This window comes from Chrysochloris asiatica, unplaced genomic scaffold, assembly GCF_000296735.1.
Source record: "Chrysochloris asiatica unplaced genomic scaffold, ChrAsi1.0 scaffold00087, whole genome shotgun sequence".
Classification (NCBI taxonomy): domain Eukaryota; kingdom Metazoa; phylum Chordata; class Mammalia; order Afrosoricida; family Chrysochloridae; genus Chrysochloris; species Chrysochloris asiatica.
The window spans coordinates 10990347-11007692 of NW_006408605.1; the positions used below are offsets into that span (position 1 = coordinate 10990347).

Below are 17346 nucleotides of genomic sequence, written 5' to 3' on the forward strand. Positions count from 1 at the left end.
AAAATTTCATTGACCTTATCTAACAATACGTGCGTTTTCAAATGTTACCTAAAATTTTTATTAAAGGTGTTCGCTAATTTTGAACCAAATCTTGCCATTTAATGTAACTATTTATTCTGTTACCTAAAGCTGTATGGAATTTAAGAACAAACTAACAAAAAAGTGGGATAAATTGTCATGCTTCTTGACAGAAATGGTAAGAACCTTTTAAAAAGTACTATGTTCGATTGTTGTTAATTTCCCTCGAATTGGTTCCAATTCATAGTGACCCTGTATAGGGTTTCCAAGGAGAGGCTGGTGGGTTTCAGCCGCCATCTTTTTTGCTTAGTACGTATCCTACAGAGTCACACCAGGACTCCATATATGCTATGCAGTGTTATTCATATTTAACAAAGGATCTAAATGTGGTCATAATGTAGATATTATTACCTAAGTTGCTGTTGTTGCTTGTCGTAAAGAGGATTCCAACTCGTATTGAACCCTACACTACTTCGGAGGCTGCAAATCTCTACAGGAGCAGAAAGCCTGGTGGATTACAACCGCCAACCCTGACATGGCCAAAGCATAACACAATATGTTATCAGGGCTCCTATTTTATCTGTATCTCCTAGTAAAATGTCAAGTTGTGGACAAATAAGTAAAGTTCCAGACACCATCTGCCTTTTCTTAAGGTTGCTGGTATTAAAAGTGGGTAATAAAAAGAATAGTTTTAAGTAAATGCAGTTTAAAATATATCTATTGGATACTTTTAGAATTTCCATGCTAAAGCATACATGACTTTCATTGTCATTATGGGCAATTTACTGATGCCCTTGACCTTGAATTCACCTCGGTCTTAGTGTGTGATTTCGTTATTTAGGAGGACTAGTGAGGAAGTATTTATTGACCACCTTCCATTTACTCAAGCTATTTTCACATCCTTCATTTTTTACCTCATTCAACCCCTTGAATGACCTTGTTGTTGTTAGGAGCCATTGAGTCCTTTGGACTCATAGTGACCCTATGCATAACGAATGAAAAACTTCCTGGTCCTATGCCATCCTCACAGTTCTTGTTATGTTTGAGCTCGTTGTTGCCACTGTGTCAATCCATCTTCCTGTTTTTTGCTGGCCCTCCGCTTTTCCAAGCATGATGTTCTTCTTCAGGGATGATCTCTCCTGGTAATATGTCCAAAGTACAAGAGATGAAGTCTCATTATCCTGGCTTCTAAGGAGCATTTGGCTGTACTTCTTCCAACACAGATTTGTTTGTCTTCTAGCAGTCAGTCCACGGTACTTTTAGTATTTTTTTTTTTTCAACACCATAACTCAAATACATCAATTCTTCTACCATATTCCTTATTCAGTGTTCAACTTTCACATGCATATGAAGCAACTGGAAATACCATGGTTTGGGTCAGGTGCACCTCAGTCCTCAAACTTACACCTTTGCTCTTGAACACTCTAAAGAGGTCTTGTGCAGTATATTTGCCTAATGCAATACGACATCTGATTTCTTGACTGCTGTTTCTTTGACTTCTGCTTAAGTGACGATTATGGAGCCAAGCAAATTGAAGTTTTGGACAACTCCATTTATCATGATGTTATTTACTGGTGAAGATTTTTGCTTTCTTGACATTAAGGCACAAACCATACTGAAGGATGTAGCCTGTGATCTTTATCAGTATTTCAAGTCCTCTTCACTTTCAACAACCAAGGTTGTGTCATCTGCATATTACAGGTTGTTAATGAGTGGTCTTACAATCCTGATGCCACGATCTTTGTCATATACTACCGATTCTCAGATTATTTGCTAGCATACAGAATGAATTGTTGTTGTTGTTAAATGCCATTGAGTAGGATCTGACCCATAGCGACCCTGTATAGGGTTTCTGAGGAGCAGCTGGTGAGCTTGAATCCCCATCTTGCAGCTCAAATGACTTTGAAGTCCAGTGCATTATTGTTCAGGAATACCCATTCTTCACTATGTTATCTATAGTTTGTTACAATGCACAGTGGTAATGCCTGTACATAGTCAAAGTATAAATAAGCATATTTCTAGTATTCTCTGCTTTCAGTCAAGATCCATCTGATGTCAGCAATGATAGCCTTCATTCCAAGTTCTCTTCTGAATCCAGCTTGAATTTCTGACAACTCCTTGTGAATGTACTGCTGCAATCAATTTAAAATTATTTTCAGCAAAATTTTACTTGCATGTGATAATAATGATATCGCTTGATAGTTTCCTCATTCTATTGGGTCACTTTTTGGAATGGGCACAAATATGGGTTTCTTTCAATTGGCTGGCTAGATAACTGTCTTATGAATTTCTTGACAAAGACAAGTGTATGTCTCCAGCACTATATTAGTTTGTTGAAACATTTCAATTTGTATTCTCTGAATTCCAGGACCCTCGTATTTCATCAGTGCCTTCAATGTAGCTAAGATTTCTTCCTTCAATATCATCAATTCTTGACCATGTGTTGTTAAGTGCTGTTGAGTTGGTTTTGACTCATAGCAACCCTGTAGAACAAATTGTTTAGTAAGTTTTCTGAAAAGCTACTAGTGGATTTGAACTGCCTATCTTGTGGTTGTCAGTCACGTAGTTATCCTACACTGCCACACGAAGACTTCTTGAATATTGTACCTCTTGAAATGATTGAACATTAACTCTGTGTATTCCTTCTATTTTCTTTTGATGTTTACAATACCATTCCATTATTGTTGTTGTTGTTAAGTGCCATTGAGTTGGTTCCAACCCATAGCAACCCTGTATAGGACTTCCAAGGGGCAGCTGGTGAGCTTGAACAACCGACCTTGCAGTTCAAATGGCTTTGCAGTCTGTCGCATTAACTCACAGCACCACACCAGGACTCCATTCCATTACCATTCAATACATTGTCATTAAATGCCAATGAGTCAGTTCCAACTCATTGCAACCTTGCATAGACTTTCCAAGGGGCAGCTGATAGGTTTGAACTGACAGCCAGAGCTTATTCTATAGCATCAGTACTCCATTTTGCCAATAGCATGCTTCAATATTGCAGCCCAAGACTTTAATTTTTTCATTATTTCTTTCAGCTGGAGAAATACCAAATGTGTTCCTCCCTTTTGGTTTTCTAACTTCAGGTTCTGCACATTTTATTATATTTGACTTTGTCTTGCCAAGCTGCCCTTTGAAATTTTCTGCTCAGCCCTTTTACTTCCTCGTTTCTTCCAGTTGCTTCAGCTTCTATATGCTCAAGAGCAAGTTTAAGAGTCTCTTTTTGTTTCAGTCTTTTAAAAGACCCTTTGCTTTCTTCATGTTTGATGTTCTTAATGTCATCCCACAACTGGTCTGGTTCTTGGTTATTACTGCCTAATAGCGTAGTGGTTACGAATCGGGCTGCTAACCTCAAGGTCAGCAGTTCGAAACTACCAGCCGTTAAGTGGAAGAAAGATGAGGCTTTCTGCTCCTGTAAAGATTTATGCTATGAGTTGGAACCCATTCCACAGCACTTAACAACAACAACAACAACCAACTTCTTCAGTCTGAAATTGATCAAACATGCAATCAAGATACATTGACAATTACTGGTGATTGGAATGTAAAACTTGGAAACAAAGAAGAAGGATCAGAAGTTAGAAAATATGGCCTTGTTGATAGAAATGATGCTGAAAATTGCATGATAAAATTTTGCAAGACCAGTGACTTCTTCATTGAAAATACCTCTTTTGAACAACATAAAGATGACTATATACATGGACCTCACCAGATGGAATACACAGAAAATCAAAAGAGATGGTGACAAAGTTCCATATCATCAATCAAAACAAGGTCAGGAACAGACTGTGGAACAGATCATCAATTGCTCATGTAAGTTCAGGCTAAAGTTAAAGAAAATTAAGACAAGTCCATGTGAGTCGAAATATAATCTTGAACCTATCCCACCTGAATGTAGAGATAATCTCAAGAACAGATTTGATGCATGATACACTAATGACCGAAGGCCAGAAGAGTTGTGGGGTAACATCAAGAACATAATACAGGAAGAAAACAGAAAGTCATTAAGAAGACAAGAAAGAAGAAAAGAACAAAATGGATGTCAGAAGAAGCTCTGAAACTTGCATTCCAGTATAGAGATGCTAAAGAAATGAGGAGGTAAAAGAGTTGAACAGAAATTTTCAAAGGGCAGCTCGAGAAGACAAAATGAAGTATAATGAAATATGCAGACCTGGAGTTAGAAAATCAGAAAGGGAGAACACGCTAAGCATTTCTCAAGCTGATGGAACTGAAGAAAAAATCCAATCCTCGATTTGAAATACTAAAGGATTCTATGGGCAAAATATTGAATGATGCAAAAAGCATCAAAAGAAGATGGAAGAAATATGCAGCGTCACTGTACCAAAAAGAAATGGATGATGTTCAGCCATTTCAAGATACAGCATATGATCAAGAGCCAATGGTAATGAATGAATGGTTCATTCATTCATTCAATGAATGGTTCAGTGAAGGCACTGGCAAAGAACAAGGCTCCAGGAATTGATGGGATACAAACTGAAATCTTTCCACAAACTGATGCAGCACTGGAGACATTCACTCATTTATTCCAAGAAATTTGGAAGACAGCTACCTGACCAAGTGATTGGAAGAAATCCATAATTGTATCCATTCCAAAGAGAGGTGACTCAATGGAATGTGAAAATCATTGAACAATATCATTAATATCACATACAAATAAAAATTTACTAAAGATCATTAAAAAACAACAGTAGCAGTATCTCAACAAGAAGCTGCTAGAAATTCAAGTTGGATTCAGAAGAGGACGTGGAACAAGAAATGTCATTGCTGACGTCAGATGGATCTTAATTGAAAGCAGAGAATACCAGAAAAATGTTTACCTATGCTTTATTGGATATGCAAAGACTTTCGATTATGTTGATCATGACAAGCTATGGATAACATTGTTAAGAATAGGTATTTCAGAACACTTAATTGTGCTCATAAGGAACCAATACATAGACCAAGAGGCAGTCAAGGAAAATTTGTTTGTTTTGGTAGCCACTAGTGCTGTTTGCCAATATTTCTGTTCTTTTTCTGGAACATTGAAGAATTGTATTTTCCTGGTGCCCTGAGGTAGCATTGGTATGTATGTAATTTGCTTTGGTCAATGAAGTTAAATGATGTGTGAAGTTCTTTCCTTCTTTTTTTTTTCTCCTGTTGCACTAATCATGGTAGCACAAGTTGATATTGAGATGCTATAAGATCAAAGCAATCTGGGATGCTGTACCAATTGTTGCAGAAAAGCTGTCCTAGGAAATTATCTATAATCACATAGACATTGTAAGAGTAATAAATAAATTTGTGCTTTTTAAAGAGGGAAATCTGAAATATTCTATGCACTGCAGTATTTATTGGGATCCAATGATTATGAGCAAAATAAGTTATAAGAGAAGAGCATTATAACAGGTAATACAACTGATTATTGTTGTTAGTTTCTGTTAAGTTGATTCCAATGGGCAACATCATGTGTTCAGAACAGAATTGTTTCATAGGGTTTCCAAGGAAACAGATTTCCAGGCTTGTCTTCTGAGACACCTCTGGGTGTGTTTGAACCACCAACCCTTTGGCTATTAGTTAAGAACTTAATCATTTGCACCACACAGGAACTCCTTAATAAAACTGAAAGGAAAACATTATTGTTAACATTTTTAATAAGGTATCTGACCTTAAGCAGATTAGATTACATGAGCTCCATGGGAAAAAAATTATTGTGCTGCAATTTCTTCTTATATAAAAGGAGAAAAATGGCTTTATAGCAGTTTTGTGGAAGGCTGGGTTTAAGGTTTTGCGAGAATGAATACCTGGACAGATAAGCATATGGAACTGATTGCTTGCTTTGATAAATGCAAAGGGTACAGTTTTAGCATTGGAAACTAAGATGTCAAGTTGGTGGGTATTTGTTGAACATAGTTTCTCAGTCTCTTTTCCCCACTGAGGGAAATGTATTCTATGTTCTGGCAATGATACTCTATCTCTCTGTGTTGAGGATGGAAATGTTCTAAGTTCTTGGAGACTCTACATAGCAGCACAAAATCTCATACCCTCAAACATGTAATCCTGAAAATCCTGCAAAATTACTGAACACAGTTTCAAAAACAGACTCAAACAAGCCTGTTTCCTGGATCAAATACCTGGATTCTATGTATAATTCTGTTATATTGCAGTAATTCCATTTTGCTCTATTGGCTACTGATTATATATATATATATTGAATATTACATCTAGAAGATAGTTGCATTGAACCTATGTAATGGTATAATGGCCAATCTTTATGTGTAATCAGTTTAAGCTCTAAGAATTTGGGTACATGAGATCTTGCCTTAGACTTCACAAAAACCAACCTCCCATTCTCAGTTCACATAATTTAGGTGGGTCTGATTCCATCTCTTGCTATGGACAAGTGACACATGTTTGGCCAGTGTGAGAATCATAAATGGTTGACTGAAGGAAAGACAACATTGTCTAAAATGAGCCAAAGAACATGATATCTAGAATTTTTACTAGGGTATCAATCTAGAATTTTTACTAGGGTATCAGGAAAAAGTTTTTTCTTTCTGTTGAGAATTGCTACACTGGTACTATATAAATCTAAGCATAGTGGTTATGAGTTGGGCTGCTAACCTCAAGGTTGGCAGTTTGAAACTACCAACTGTTTTGTGTGAGATAAATGAGGCTTTCTGCTCCTGTAAAGATTTACAGTCTTGGAAACCATATGCAGGGTTGCTATGAGTTGGAACCAGCTCCACGGCACACCACCACCAAATGCTACTTTGGCTATTTTACCATCAAATGGAAAAAGTCTACCTAAGAAGATGGTTGACATATAGTAAGAGAAATAGTAGACATGGGATATTTTCCTATGGCATTTAAAAAAATGTGTAGATCCAGTTCTGCTTGAAACCAGTAAATTATTACCTATGTCTATATATAAATCAATAAATGATTGCTTAAATTCATTTAATTGAAGTTCACTATTGGAGTAATTATTAATATAAATATATACTTCCATAGATAATGTGAACAAGCATTTTATGATACTAGGTTAGAGGAAAAATTAGTATTGGACTCCACTACCAAGAAAAGCTAGCTTCTTTTGAGCAAGAATTTTGCTTTTCTTTTATGGACACTGAATCTTAATTTTGCTTTCCTCTTTTTCTAGGAAGATAAAAACAAATTTGTGACTTATTTAGAGTAAGTGATAATGATTTTTAGTATGCATTTTGTATACTGACTCCACCCCTGGGTTGCCCTTACCTAACTAAGTATTATTTTTACTCTAGTTATGTTTTTTTCTGGTGTGTGTGTGTGTGTTAAAGGGTTAACTAAGAGTAATACCACACTATATTCTCAAATAACACAAAAAAGAGATTAATTATATTGTTCTTTCATCAAAACCAAAATATAATAAAAAGAAAACAATCCTACATTATAAGGATACATTATTGAATAAAATAAATTAACTTTAGATATCTGTTAACAATTTTAAAGCAAAATTAAGTCACATAATTGTAATTTTGTAATATAAAGGTATATATAAATATATCTTTAACTGGCTAAAATGTTCTGATTGATACACACTTTGTTTGAATGGTAAAGGAAGGATTATAATATATTTTAGAGTTCAAAATAGATAATTTCCCCAATAGAAGCTATGTATAAACTTTATACCAGAAAATTGCTTAGTTTAAAATTCAGATGATAAACAGTAGAGCCTACATTTCAGCCACATGATGTCGCTGTCTACCACAGAGTGCTCTCTACGAAGGAAAAACACCAGGAGCCCCTTATTCACTCCAGAGAAGAGGAACAATAAGAGAAGCAGCAGGACTTGAACAAAGAAAAGAAGACTATATTTACAGGCTTTCGAAAATATGATTTTCTAATTTTATCAACTCACTGAGGACTGGTAATGGTGTTTTCTGAGAGAGGCAGCCGAGAAGTCCGGTGCCTGCTGCTCTCGCTTCTGCTTCATGCAGCCTGGGAGACAGGGAGCGGCCAGATCCACTACTCGGTCTCGGAGGAAGCCAAACATGGCACCTTCGTGGGTCGCATCGCGCAGGACTTGGGGTTGGAGTTGGTGGAGCTGGTGCCACGCTTGTTTAGGGTGGCATCCAAAGGCCGCGGGGACCTTCTGGAGGTGAATTTGCAGAACGGCATTTTGTTTGTGAATTCTCGAATTGACCGCGAGGAGTTGTGCAGGCGGAGTGCGGTGTGCAGCATCCACCTGGAGGTGATCGTGGACAAGCCGCTGCAAGTTTTCCATGTGGAGGTGGAGGTGAAGGATATTAATGACAACCCGCCCTTGTTTCCAATGACAGTAAAAACGATCTGGTTTCACGAATCTAGGCTGCTTGACTCACGGTTTCCTCTAGAGGGAGCATCAGATGAGGACATCGGAGTAAACGCCCTTCTCACCTACAGGCTCAGCTCCAGTGAAGTTTTCTTTCTAGACGTACAGACAAATGATGAATTAAGCCAATCTCTGTCTCTTGTACTGAAGAAATCTCTGGACAGAGAGGAAACTTCTGAGATTAATTTGTTACTGATGGCTACTGATGGGGGCAAACCTGAGCTCACAGGCACCGCCCAACTGCTTATTAAAGTATTAGATGTGAATGACAACGAACCTAGCTTTGATCAATCCGTTTACAAAGTACAATTGCTGGAAAACATCGCAAATGGAACTTTAGTGGTTAAACTAAACGCTTCTGATGCAGATGAAGGATCAAACAGCGAGATTGTGTATTCGCTCAGTAGTGATGTGCCCGCCACTGTACAGAGCAAGTTTAAAATGGATCCTAGCTCAGGAGAAATCAGAGTTAAAGGACAATTAGATTATGAGGAAATGAAATCCTATGAGATTCAAGTCATTGCCGCTGACAAAGGAAGTCCATCAATGTCAGGGCACTGTAAAATTTCAGTAAAACTCGTGGATATCAATGATAACAGACCAGAAATCTCAATAACGTCTCTTTCACTACCCATCCGAGAGGATGCTCCACTGGGCACGGTCATCGCCCTCATTACGGTATCAGACCGCGACTCCGGCGCTAACGGGCAAGTAACCTGTACCCTGACACCCCATGACCCCTTCAAGCTGATGTCCACTTACAAGAATTACTACTCGCTTATGCTAGACAGCCCTCTGGACCGCGAGAGCATGTGGACCTATGCAATGGTGGTGACAGCACGAGATGGGGGTTTACCTTCCCTGACGGCTACCGCCAGCGTGTTGGTGGAAGTAGCCGACGTGAACGACAACGCTCCCGCGTTCCCACAGCCCGAGTACACGGTGTTTGTGAAGGAGAACAACCCTCCAGGCAGCCACATCTTCACGGTATCGGCGCGCGACGCGGACGCTCAGGAGAACGCGCTGGTGTCCTACTCGCTGGTGGAGCGGCGGGTAGGTGAGCGCGCGCTGTCGAGCTACGTGTCGGTGCACGCGGAGAGCGGCAAAGTGTACGCGCTGCAGCCACTGGACCACGAGGAGCTGGAGCTGCTACAGTTCCAGGTGAGCGCGCGCGACGCGGGTTTCCCGCCTCTGGGCAGCAATGTGACTCTGCAGGTGTTCGTGCTTGACGAGAACGACAACGCACCGGCGCTGCTGCCGCCTGGGTCCGGAGGCGCAGGTGGCTCAGTGAGCGAACTTGTGCCACGGTCTGTGAGTGCGGGCCACGTGGTGGCGAAGGTGCGCGCGGTGGACGCGGACTCGGGCTACAACGCATGGCTGTCGTATGAGTTGCAACCGGCGGCTGGCGGTGCACGCAGCCCGTTCCGCGTGGGTTTGTACACCGGCGAGGTGAGCACGACGCGCGCCTTGGATGAAGCGGATATGCCGCGCCAGCGCCTGCTAGTACTGGTGAAGGATCACGGCGAGCCGCCGCTTGCGGTCACTGCCACCGTGCTAGTGTCGCTGGTGGAGAGCGGCCAGGCTCTGAAGACGTCATCGCGGACGTCGTTGGGGACCGCGGGCCGGGAGGCGGCTCTGGTAGATGTCAACGTGTATCTGATCATCGCCATCTGCGCGGTGTCCAGCTTGTTGGTGCTCACGCTGCTGCTGTACACGGCGCTGCGTTGCTCGGCGTCGCCTCCAGAGGGCGCGTGCGGCCCGGGGAAGCCCATGCTGGTGTGCTCCAGTGCGGTGGGGAGCTGGTCATACTCACAGCAGAGGAGGCAGAGGGTGTGCTCTGGGGAGGGCCCCAAGACTGACCTCATGGCCTTCAGCCCCAACCTACCTCCTGGCCCAGATTCCACGGAAGAAGAACAACAGCCCTCCGGATCAGAGTATTTAGGAAAGGTGAGCCTTTAAATCCCACCCCACCCCCATTCTAGAGGTATTCTATTTCCTTTGATACCAATTAACTATTTGGGTTAATAGATCTGCCTTTATCCTATATCATCTTGACATGCAATCTGGGATATAACTTAGACATCTTGCATTTAGAATTACTTAAATGCTCTCTTATTTACCTTAATTCAAATTCTATTCCAATTGGATTTTCCATAATTAAATATTTCCATGAATAGTAGATTCTTGAATTGAACGTTGTTATTGTTAAGGGTCCTCAAGTTGGTATCAACTCATAGCAATCCTGTATAGGGTTTGTGAGGAGCTGCTGGTAGGTTTGAAATGTCAATCACAGCCCAGTGCTGATCCTACAGCGTCACACCGGGAGTCCAAGGGGATTGAAAACACTTGGCAAAATTTAATTTTACATATAGATATATTTCTTTCAAGTTTTTTAAAAAAATCAATTGGAAAAATTTTAATAATCTGATTATAATACATATTTACATTTTGCACAACCTATTAATTCTTTCAGAATATATTTGGATGTTTTCTAGACTCTTTGGGGGACTATGAATTCATTTGTCTTTAACTGTTTATGTAATAGTTATTTCCCCCCCTTGTCTTTGAAAGCTGCTTGAATGGATCTTTTAATACTAACTCAAACCCACTGCCATCAAGTAGCTACTGACTCATAGTGATCCCACAGGACTGAGTAGAACAGCCCCATAGGATTTTCAAGGTTTTACATCTTTTCAGAAGCCGACTGCCATTTCTTTCTCCCATTGAATTGGTTGTTAGCAGCCTAGCTCTTTAACTACTGGGCTGCCAGAGCTCCTCTTTTTAATGCAAGGACCCTCTGAATTGATAACAGATCATTATAATACCTAATCTTAGTTATTTCTTTTAAAAGGAGAATAACCTATAATTTGATATAAAAAATTTCAAATTTACTGTATCTTTGGAGTTTTAAGTCACACTAGAGAGTTCGCTGAGGACAGAACCCACCTAGTTTTGTTCAATTAGAATTTTTTAACATTTAAAAATCACATTATGACCATATGGTGGTTTTTTCCCCTCATACAAGTGAAGAAATCTAATCTAGCCCAAAGTCATAACATTAGCATGTTGATCATGACTGTTGTTGTTAGGTGCTATTGAGTTTGTACTTATAGGGACCTTATGCACAACAGAAGGAAACACTCCCTGGTCCTGCACCAGCCTCACAATTGTTGCTATACTTGAGCCCATTGCTATTGCCACTGTGTCAATCCAGTGTGTGGGGGGGAATCTTCCTCTTTTTCACTGACCCGCCACTTTACCAAGCACGATGTCCTTCTCCAGGAACTGGTTCCTTCTGATAATATGTCTGAAGTAGGAGAGACTAAGTATCGCCATCCTGGCTTCTAAAGAGCATCCTGGCTGCAATTCTTCTAACACAGATTTGTTTGTCCTTTTGGTTGTCTATAGTACTTTCAATATTCTCTTCCTTCACCATAACTCAAATGCATCAATTTTTCTACGGTCTTCTTTATTTATTGTTCAACTTTCACATGCATATGAGGTTATTGAAGATACTATGGCTTGGGTCAGGTGCACCTTAGTCTTCTGACATCTTTACTCTTGAACATTTTAAAGAAGCCTCGTGTAGCAGATTTGCCTAATTTAATAAATGGTTAGCAGTCCAGTGTCGATCCTACAGTGCCATACCAGGACTCCTACTCAAGCTTACTTAATTTCTAATTGATTCTCTTGTAGTCGTTTATGAAGAAAAGTTAAGTAAATATTAAGAATTAGAATTGGGTTAATGTATAAAGGCCTCACGCTGAATTAATGAGATGCTTCTGGCAATTTATTATAATACTGTATATACATTTCATGACATTTACTAGTTACACTAACTGTAAGTGGAATGCCACATGAGTATTTAAAAGATTAGGTTTATTCTTGTTTTCAGGAGTCACCTTATAATTGATCACGTTTGGCACGTCACTTTAGATGCAACATTTTTCATAGTTTTGGAGGCTCACTAAATTTCAGTTGGTAGCATCTGTGTTGTTGCTGTTAGCTGCCATTGAATCAATTCTGACCCACAGTAATTCTGTGCACAACAGAACAAAACACTGTGCCATACATATAGTTTGGGATCTTCCTTTTTTTTTGCTGCCCCCTCTACTTAACCAAGCATGATGTCCTTTCCATGGACTAGTCCCTCCTGACAACATGTCCAAAGTACATGAGACCAAGTCTCACCATTCTTGCTTCTAAGAAGCATTCTGGCTGTATTTCTTCCAATAATTTATTTGTTCTTCAGGCAGTCCATGGTACTTTCAACCTTCTTGCCATAAGTCAAGTGCATCAATTCTTCTTCAGTCTCCCTTATTCATTGCCCAGCTTTTACATGTATATGAGGTGATTGAAAATACCAAGGCTTGGGTCAGATGCACATTAGTCCTCAAAGTGACATCTTCTTCAGTCTCCCTTATTCATTGCCCAGCTTTTACATGTATATGTGGTGATTGAAAATACCAAGGCTTGGGTCAGATGCACATTAGTCCTCAAAGTGACATCTTTGATCCTTAACACTCTAAAGAGGTCTTTTGCCGCAGATTTGTCTAATGCAATACTTCATTTGATGTTTTGACTGCTGCTTTCATGAGCATTGACTGTGGATCCAAGTAAAATAAAATCCTTGACACCTTAAATCTTTTCTATTTATCATGATGCTATTTATTGATTCAGTTTTGAGAATTTTTTTTTTTTTTTACATTGAGTTGCAATGCATAATAGAAGCTATGGTCTTTAATCTTCATCAGCAAGTGCTTCAAATCCTCTTTGCTTTCAGCAAGCAAGGTTGTGTCATTTTCATATTGCATATTGTTAGTGAGTCTTACACCAATCTGGATGCTGGGTTCTTTTTCATAATAGTACACCTTCTCAGAGTATTTGCTCAACATACAGATTGAATACGTGTGGTAAAAGGAGGCAACTTTGACACACACTTTTTCTGATCTTAAACCATTCAGTATCTTCTTGTTCTGTCGAATTAAATGTTCCACAATTCCCATTCTTCACAATGTTATTCATAGCTTGTTATGATCCACATAGTCAAATAGCTTTGCATAGTCAATAAAACACAAGCAAACATCTTTCTGGTAGTCTCTGCTTTCAGTCAAAATCCATCTGACATAAGCATTTATGTCTCTTATTCCATGTTATCTTCTGAATCCCATTTGAATTTCTGGCAGTTCCCTGTTGATGTACTGCTGCAACCATTTTTTTAATTATCTTCAGCAAAATTTTACTTGATATTAATGATATTGTTAGATAATATCCTGACTCTGTAGGATATCTTTGAGTTGGTTAATTCCAAATTGTCCAAATATCTTGGCATAGAATAGTGAGTTTTTCCAGTGCTGCATCAGTTTGTTGAAACATTTCAATTGGTATTTTGTCAATTTCTGAAGACTTATTTTTTCTCTAATGCCTTCAGTGCATATTGGACTTCTTCCTTCAATACCATAGGTTCTTGATCATATGCTACCTCTTAAAATGGTTGAATGTCAAGCAATTAGTTTTGGAACAGTGACTCTGTGTATTCCTTCCATTTTCTCTTAATGTTTCCATGTCATTCACTATTTTGCCTAATGTTGTTGTTGTTGTTAAATGTTGTAAAGGGTTTTTCGAGGAATGGCTGGTGAGTTTTAACTGTCGACCTTGTGGTTCAAACTGACCTTATGGTCCAGTGCACTGTTTTGCCCATAGAATTCTTCAATGTTATAACCTGAGGCTTGAGATATTTCTTCTATTCTTTCAACTTGAGACATGCTGAGTGTATTTTTTACCTCTTATTTTTCTAAATTCAGGTCTTTCCACATTTTATTATAATATTTTACTTTGTTTTTTTGAGATGTCTTTTGAAATATTCTGTTCAGCTCTTTTCATTCATCATTTTTTTCAATTTGCTGCATCTATGATCCTAATGAAATTTGAAGTTTTTCAAAGATAAAATTGATATTTTGTGACATTATCATTTGAAACTCCTGTGTTGTACAGTTAACACACTAATATAAAATGGCCTTCTATTTGGTTATTAGTTATTTGGTAGTTTTCTCCCAAATATATGTGAATACTGATGATAGAAGTAAGTTCCATTCAGTGATCTTAGCCTCAATCATTTCAGATAGGCCAGAGCATCAATTTCCATGTTTACAGGGGTTGAGAAGTTTGCTGAGGAAATCTTAAGTCCATTTAAGGGTAGTATTATTAACAGCTTCTCCAAGCTAATAAACTGTAAGATGCAGAGAATAAGTATTTCCTGGTAATCAGAAAATTTCATCTGAGGCCTTGGCTATGAAAAATAAATGGCTTGGATACATGAGGAAAAAGCTCTTTCTTGGGAGGAGCCATTCTACATAGTTTCATAGCTTCTCCCTACCTGTTCTTGGGACTTCTGTTTGGTCAGGTGAAGCCTAGACATTACATCTCTACCATAGGTAAGTGAAAAGCTTTTAAAATTGTGCCCAGGTGTGCCCAGATCTCTAGGCATCACAAGTTATTGATTTATAAATTCTTTTTAGTTTCTGATTCTTATTTACATTTTTAAAAACAAAGTTGTCTAAGGGAATAACTAGGTTAAGAGTAGAAATTATTCACTATTCCTTATCCTCACATTGGCTCAATCTAAACTCAAAGTTCCTTTAGTATTATATTCATCTCCTGATGATAATTATGAAATCTACTCTTTCAAATTCTCTTGTGTCATTCTGTTTTGCAATTACTGTAACTCTTAAATGTAATGAAATGTGTAGCATTATGTTGTTGTTGTTGTTGTTAAGTGCCATTGAGTCGGTTTCGACCCATAGCGACCCTGAATAGGGTTTCCGAGGCTGTAAATCTTTACAGGAGCAGATCGCCTCATCTTTCTCCCGCAGAGCAGCTGGTAGTTTCGAACTGCTGACCTTCCAGTTCGCAGCCCGATTCGTAACCACTAAACTACCAGAGCTCCAGTGTAGCATTATAATCAATGATATATTAGATGCATTTCATTAATATGAAATTCATGATGCTTTAAAAGTGTGATTTTATCTTTCATTAAAAAAATATCTACTACCTTTCACAATTCATCAACATACTAATGGGTACATTGAAATCTATAATTATTTTCTAAATCTATGACTTTCAGTAATAAATCTTAAGTGTTTACTTATCTTTTCTTCATGAACTACTACAATAGAATCAATTAGAGATTAAGTATGCTTGATTAGGAGTCCTGGTGTGGTGCTGTAGGATCAGCACTGGACTGCTAACCACAAGGTTGGTGGGTCAAATCCACCAGCCACTTTTTCAAACTCACCAGGAAATCCTATACAGGGTTGCAATGAGTCAGAACTGACTTGAAGGCACTTAACAACAAGCTTAATTATATTTAATATAATCAAACATTAATGTAGATCGCCTCTAATCTGGCTTGAGAAAGTTACTGTAAAATATTAGTTTACTTATTAATTAAAACATCATTTATCATTTATTTTATTCTGTACATGAAGGATAAAAATGAATACAATGCCATCTTTGTTTGCACTCATTAAGTGCATACCCACACAATACTGGCATGAAAACTTTTCTAGTAATACTTAAATTATGGGTTTGGGTTCATTTTTGAAAAGGGTGACTATCGACTAAATTCAACCTCTTCCCATGAATTTCCTTTGCTCAACTTCCAGATGCTCAGAGAACTCATTCCTCTCACTGTATTCACAGAGCTCTTTAGAACATTTCATTGCCTAATTTTACATATGTTGAGTAGTGACACATGTTCCAAAATTCACCAATGTTTTTAAGTAACAACCTTTTAAGAAACAGGAATTGAGAAAAATCATCTAGAAGGGAGATCATCCAAATTAAGGGGGGAAACCCCATGATTATTTCATATGGGAACATCTTAGACTATTAAGGACAATTCAAAAGTATCAACAATATGGAAAAATTTAAAACAAATATAATCTTGCTTGATGTAATGGGAATGTAACAGATTACTGGTGCCGCGCTTGTTCCAGTTGGATTCCCAAAGATACAGTATTGTCATGGACCCCCCAAAAAAATCTATAAAAGAATAGCACTGTAAGAGACTGACTTCAGCATCTTCTTACATATAATAGGTAAGATAGCTACAAGGATATAGTTCTTGAATAAAGGATACAGGAGGGCTTTATAGACACTCTACCAATTAATAGATTTAACAGAGCTTATTTTGTCAATTGAGAATTCCCATAATACTAAAAAAGTATAACAACATGAAACATGGGTTTATACAAACATTTTGGAGTCCTGGAGTGGTAATGTGGGTTAATGCTCGAGTGCAAAGTCAGTTTGAACCACAAGTTTAGTGGTTCAAGCTCATCAGCACTCCTTGGAAACCCTATATGGAGTCTCTAGGATCAGAACCCACTAACTAGATGGCACTTAACAACAACACACACATTTTACAAATATCTCCATGTCTCTAAGCTTTGATAGTAACAAATCTCAAAGAAATTTTTTCCTGTAAAATATAGCTTTGAACGCCAAGTGATTAAATGCTTGGAATCTTGAATCAGATAAGCTCCCACCCTAAAGCAGCCAAATAGTTATTTAACCTTTATGTGTGTTTTTTTTTAATGAATAATATTGATACCTATCTCAAAGGGCTGTTGTTAGAATTAATGAGATAATCCCATTAAAACAAAAAGAACAGTGTCTGACACATAGAAAACATTCCCAAAGATATCATCTACTGTTTTAACTATTAATATTGTACTGTATGTCATGAATTGGCATAATTGAAAGAGCTTAATTGCGATAAATGTTTTAAGGATATATACTGATGCAAAAAAAGACTTTGAGGAGTGCTTGAAGAACATTGGACGCTTGGGAATTTCGGACAAAGTATAAGGAAAAGAAGATAAATGCCATTTATTTAAACATTTAACCACATGATGTCGCTGCGCACCACAAGGTCTTTCTCCACAAAAGAAATACAGCTTGCCTTACGTACT

The 17346-nt window shown here is 38.3% G+C and overlaps 1 protein-coding gene across 1 annotated transcript; it reads left to right on the forward strand.

The window, feature by feature from the left end:
• Positions 1-7930: 7930 nt before the first annotated feature.
• Positions 7931-17242, forward strand: PCDHA2 (protocadherin alpha 2). The gene is made up of 3 exons (XM_006866231.1): positions 7931-10277; positions 11424-11460; positions 17164-17242. The coding sequence occupies exons 1-3, from the start codon at positions 7931-7933 to the stop codon at positions 17240-17242; spliced, it is 2463 nt and encodes an 820-aa protein (XP_006866293.1).
• Positions 17243-17346: the final 104 nt, after the last annotated feature.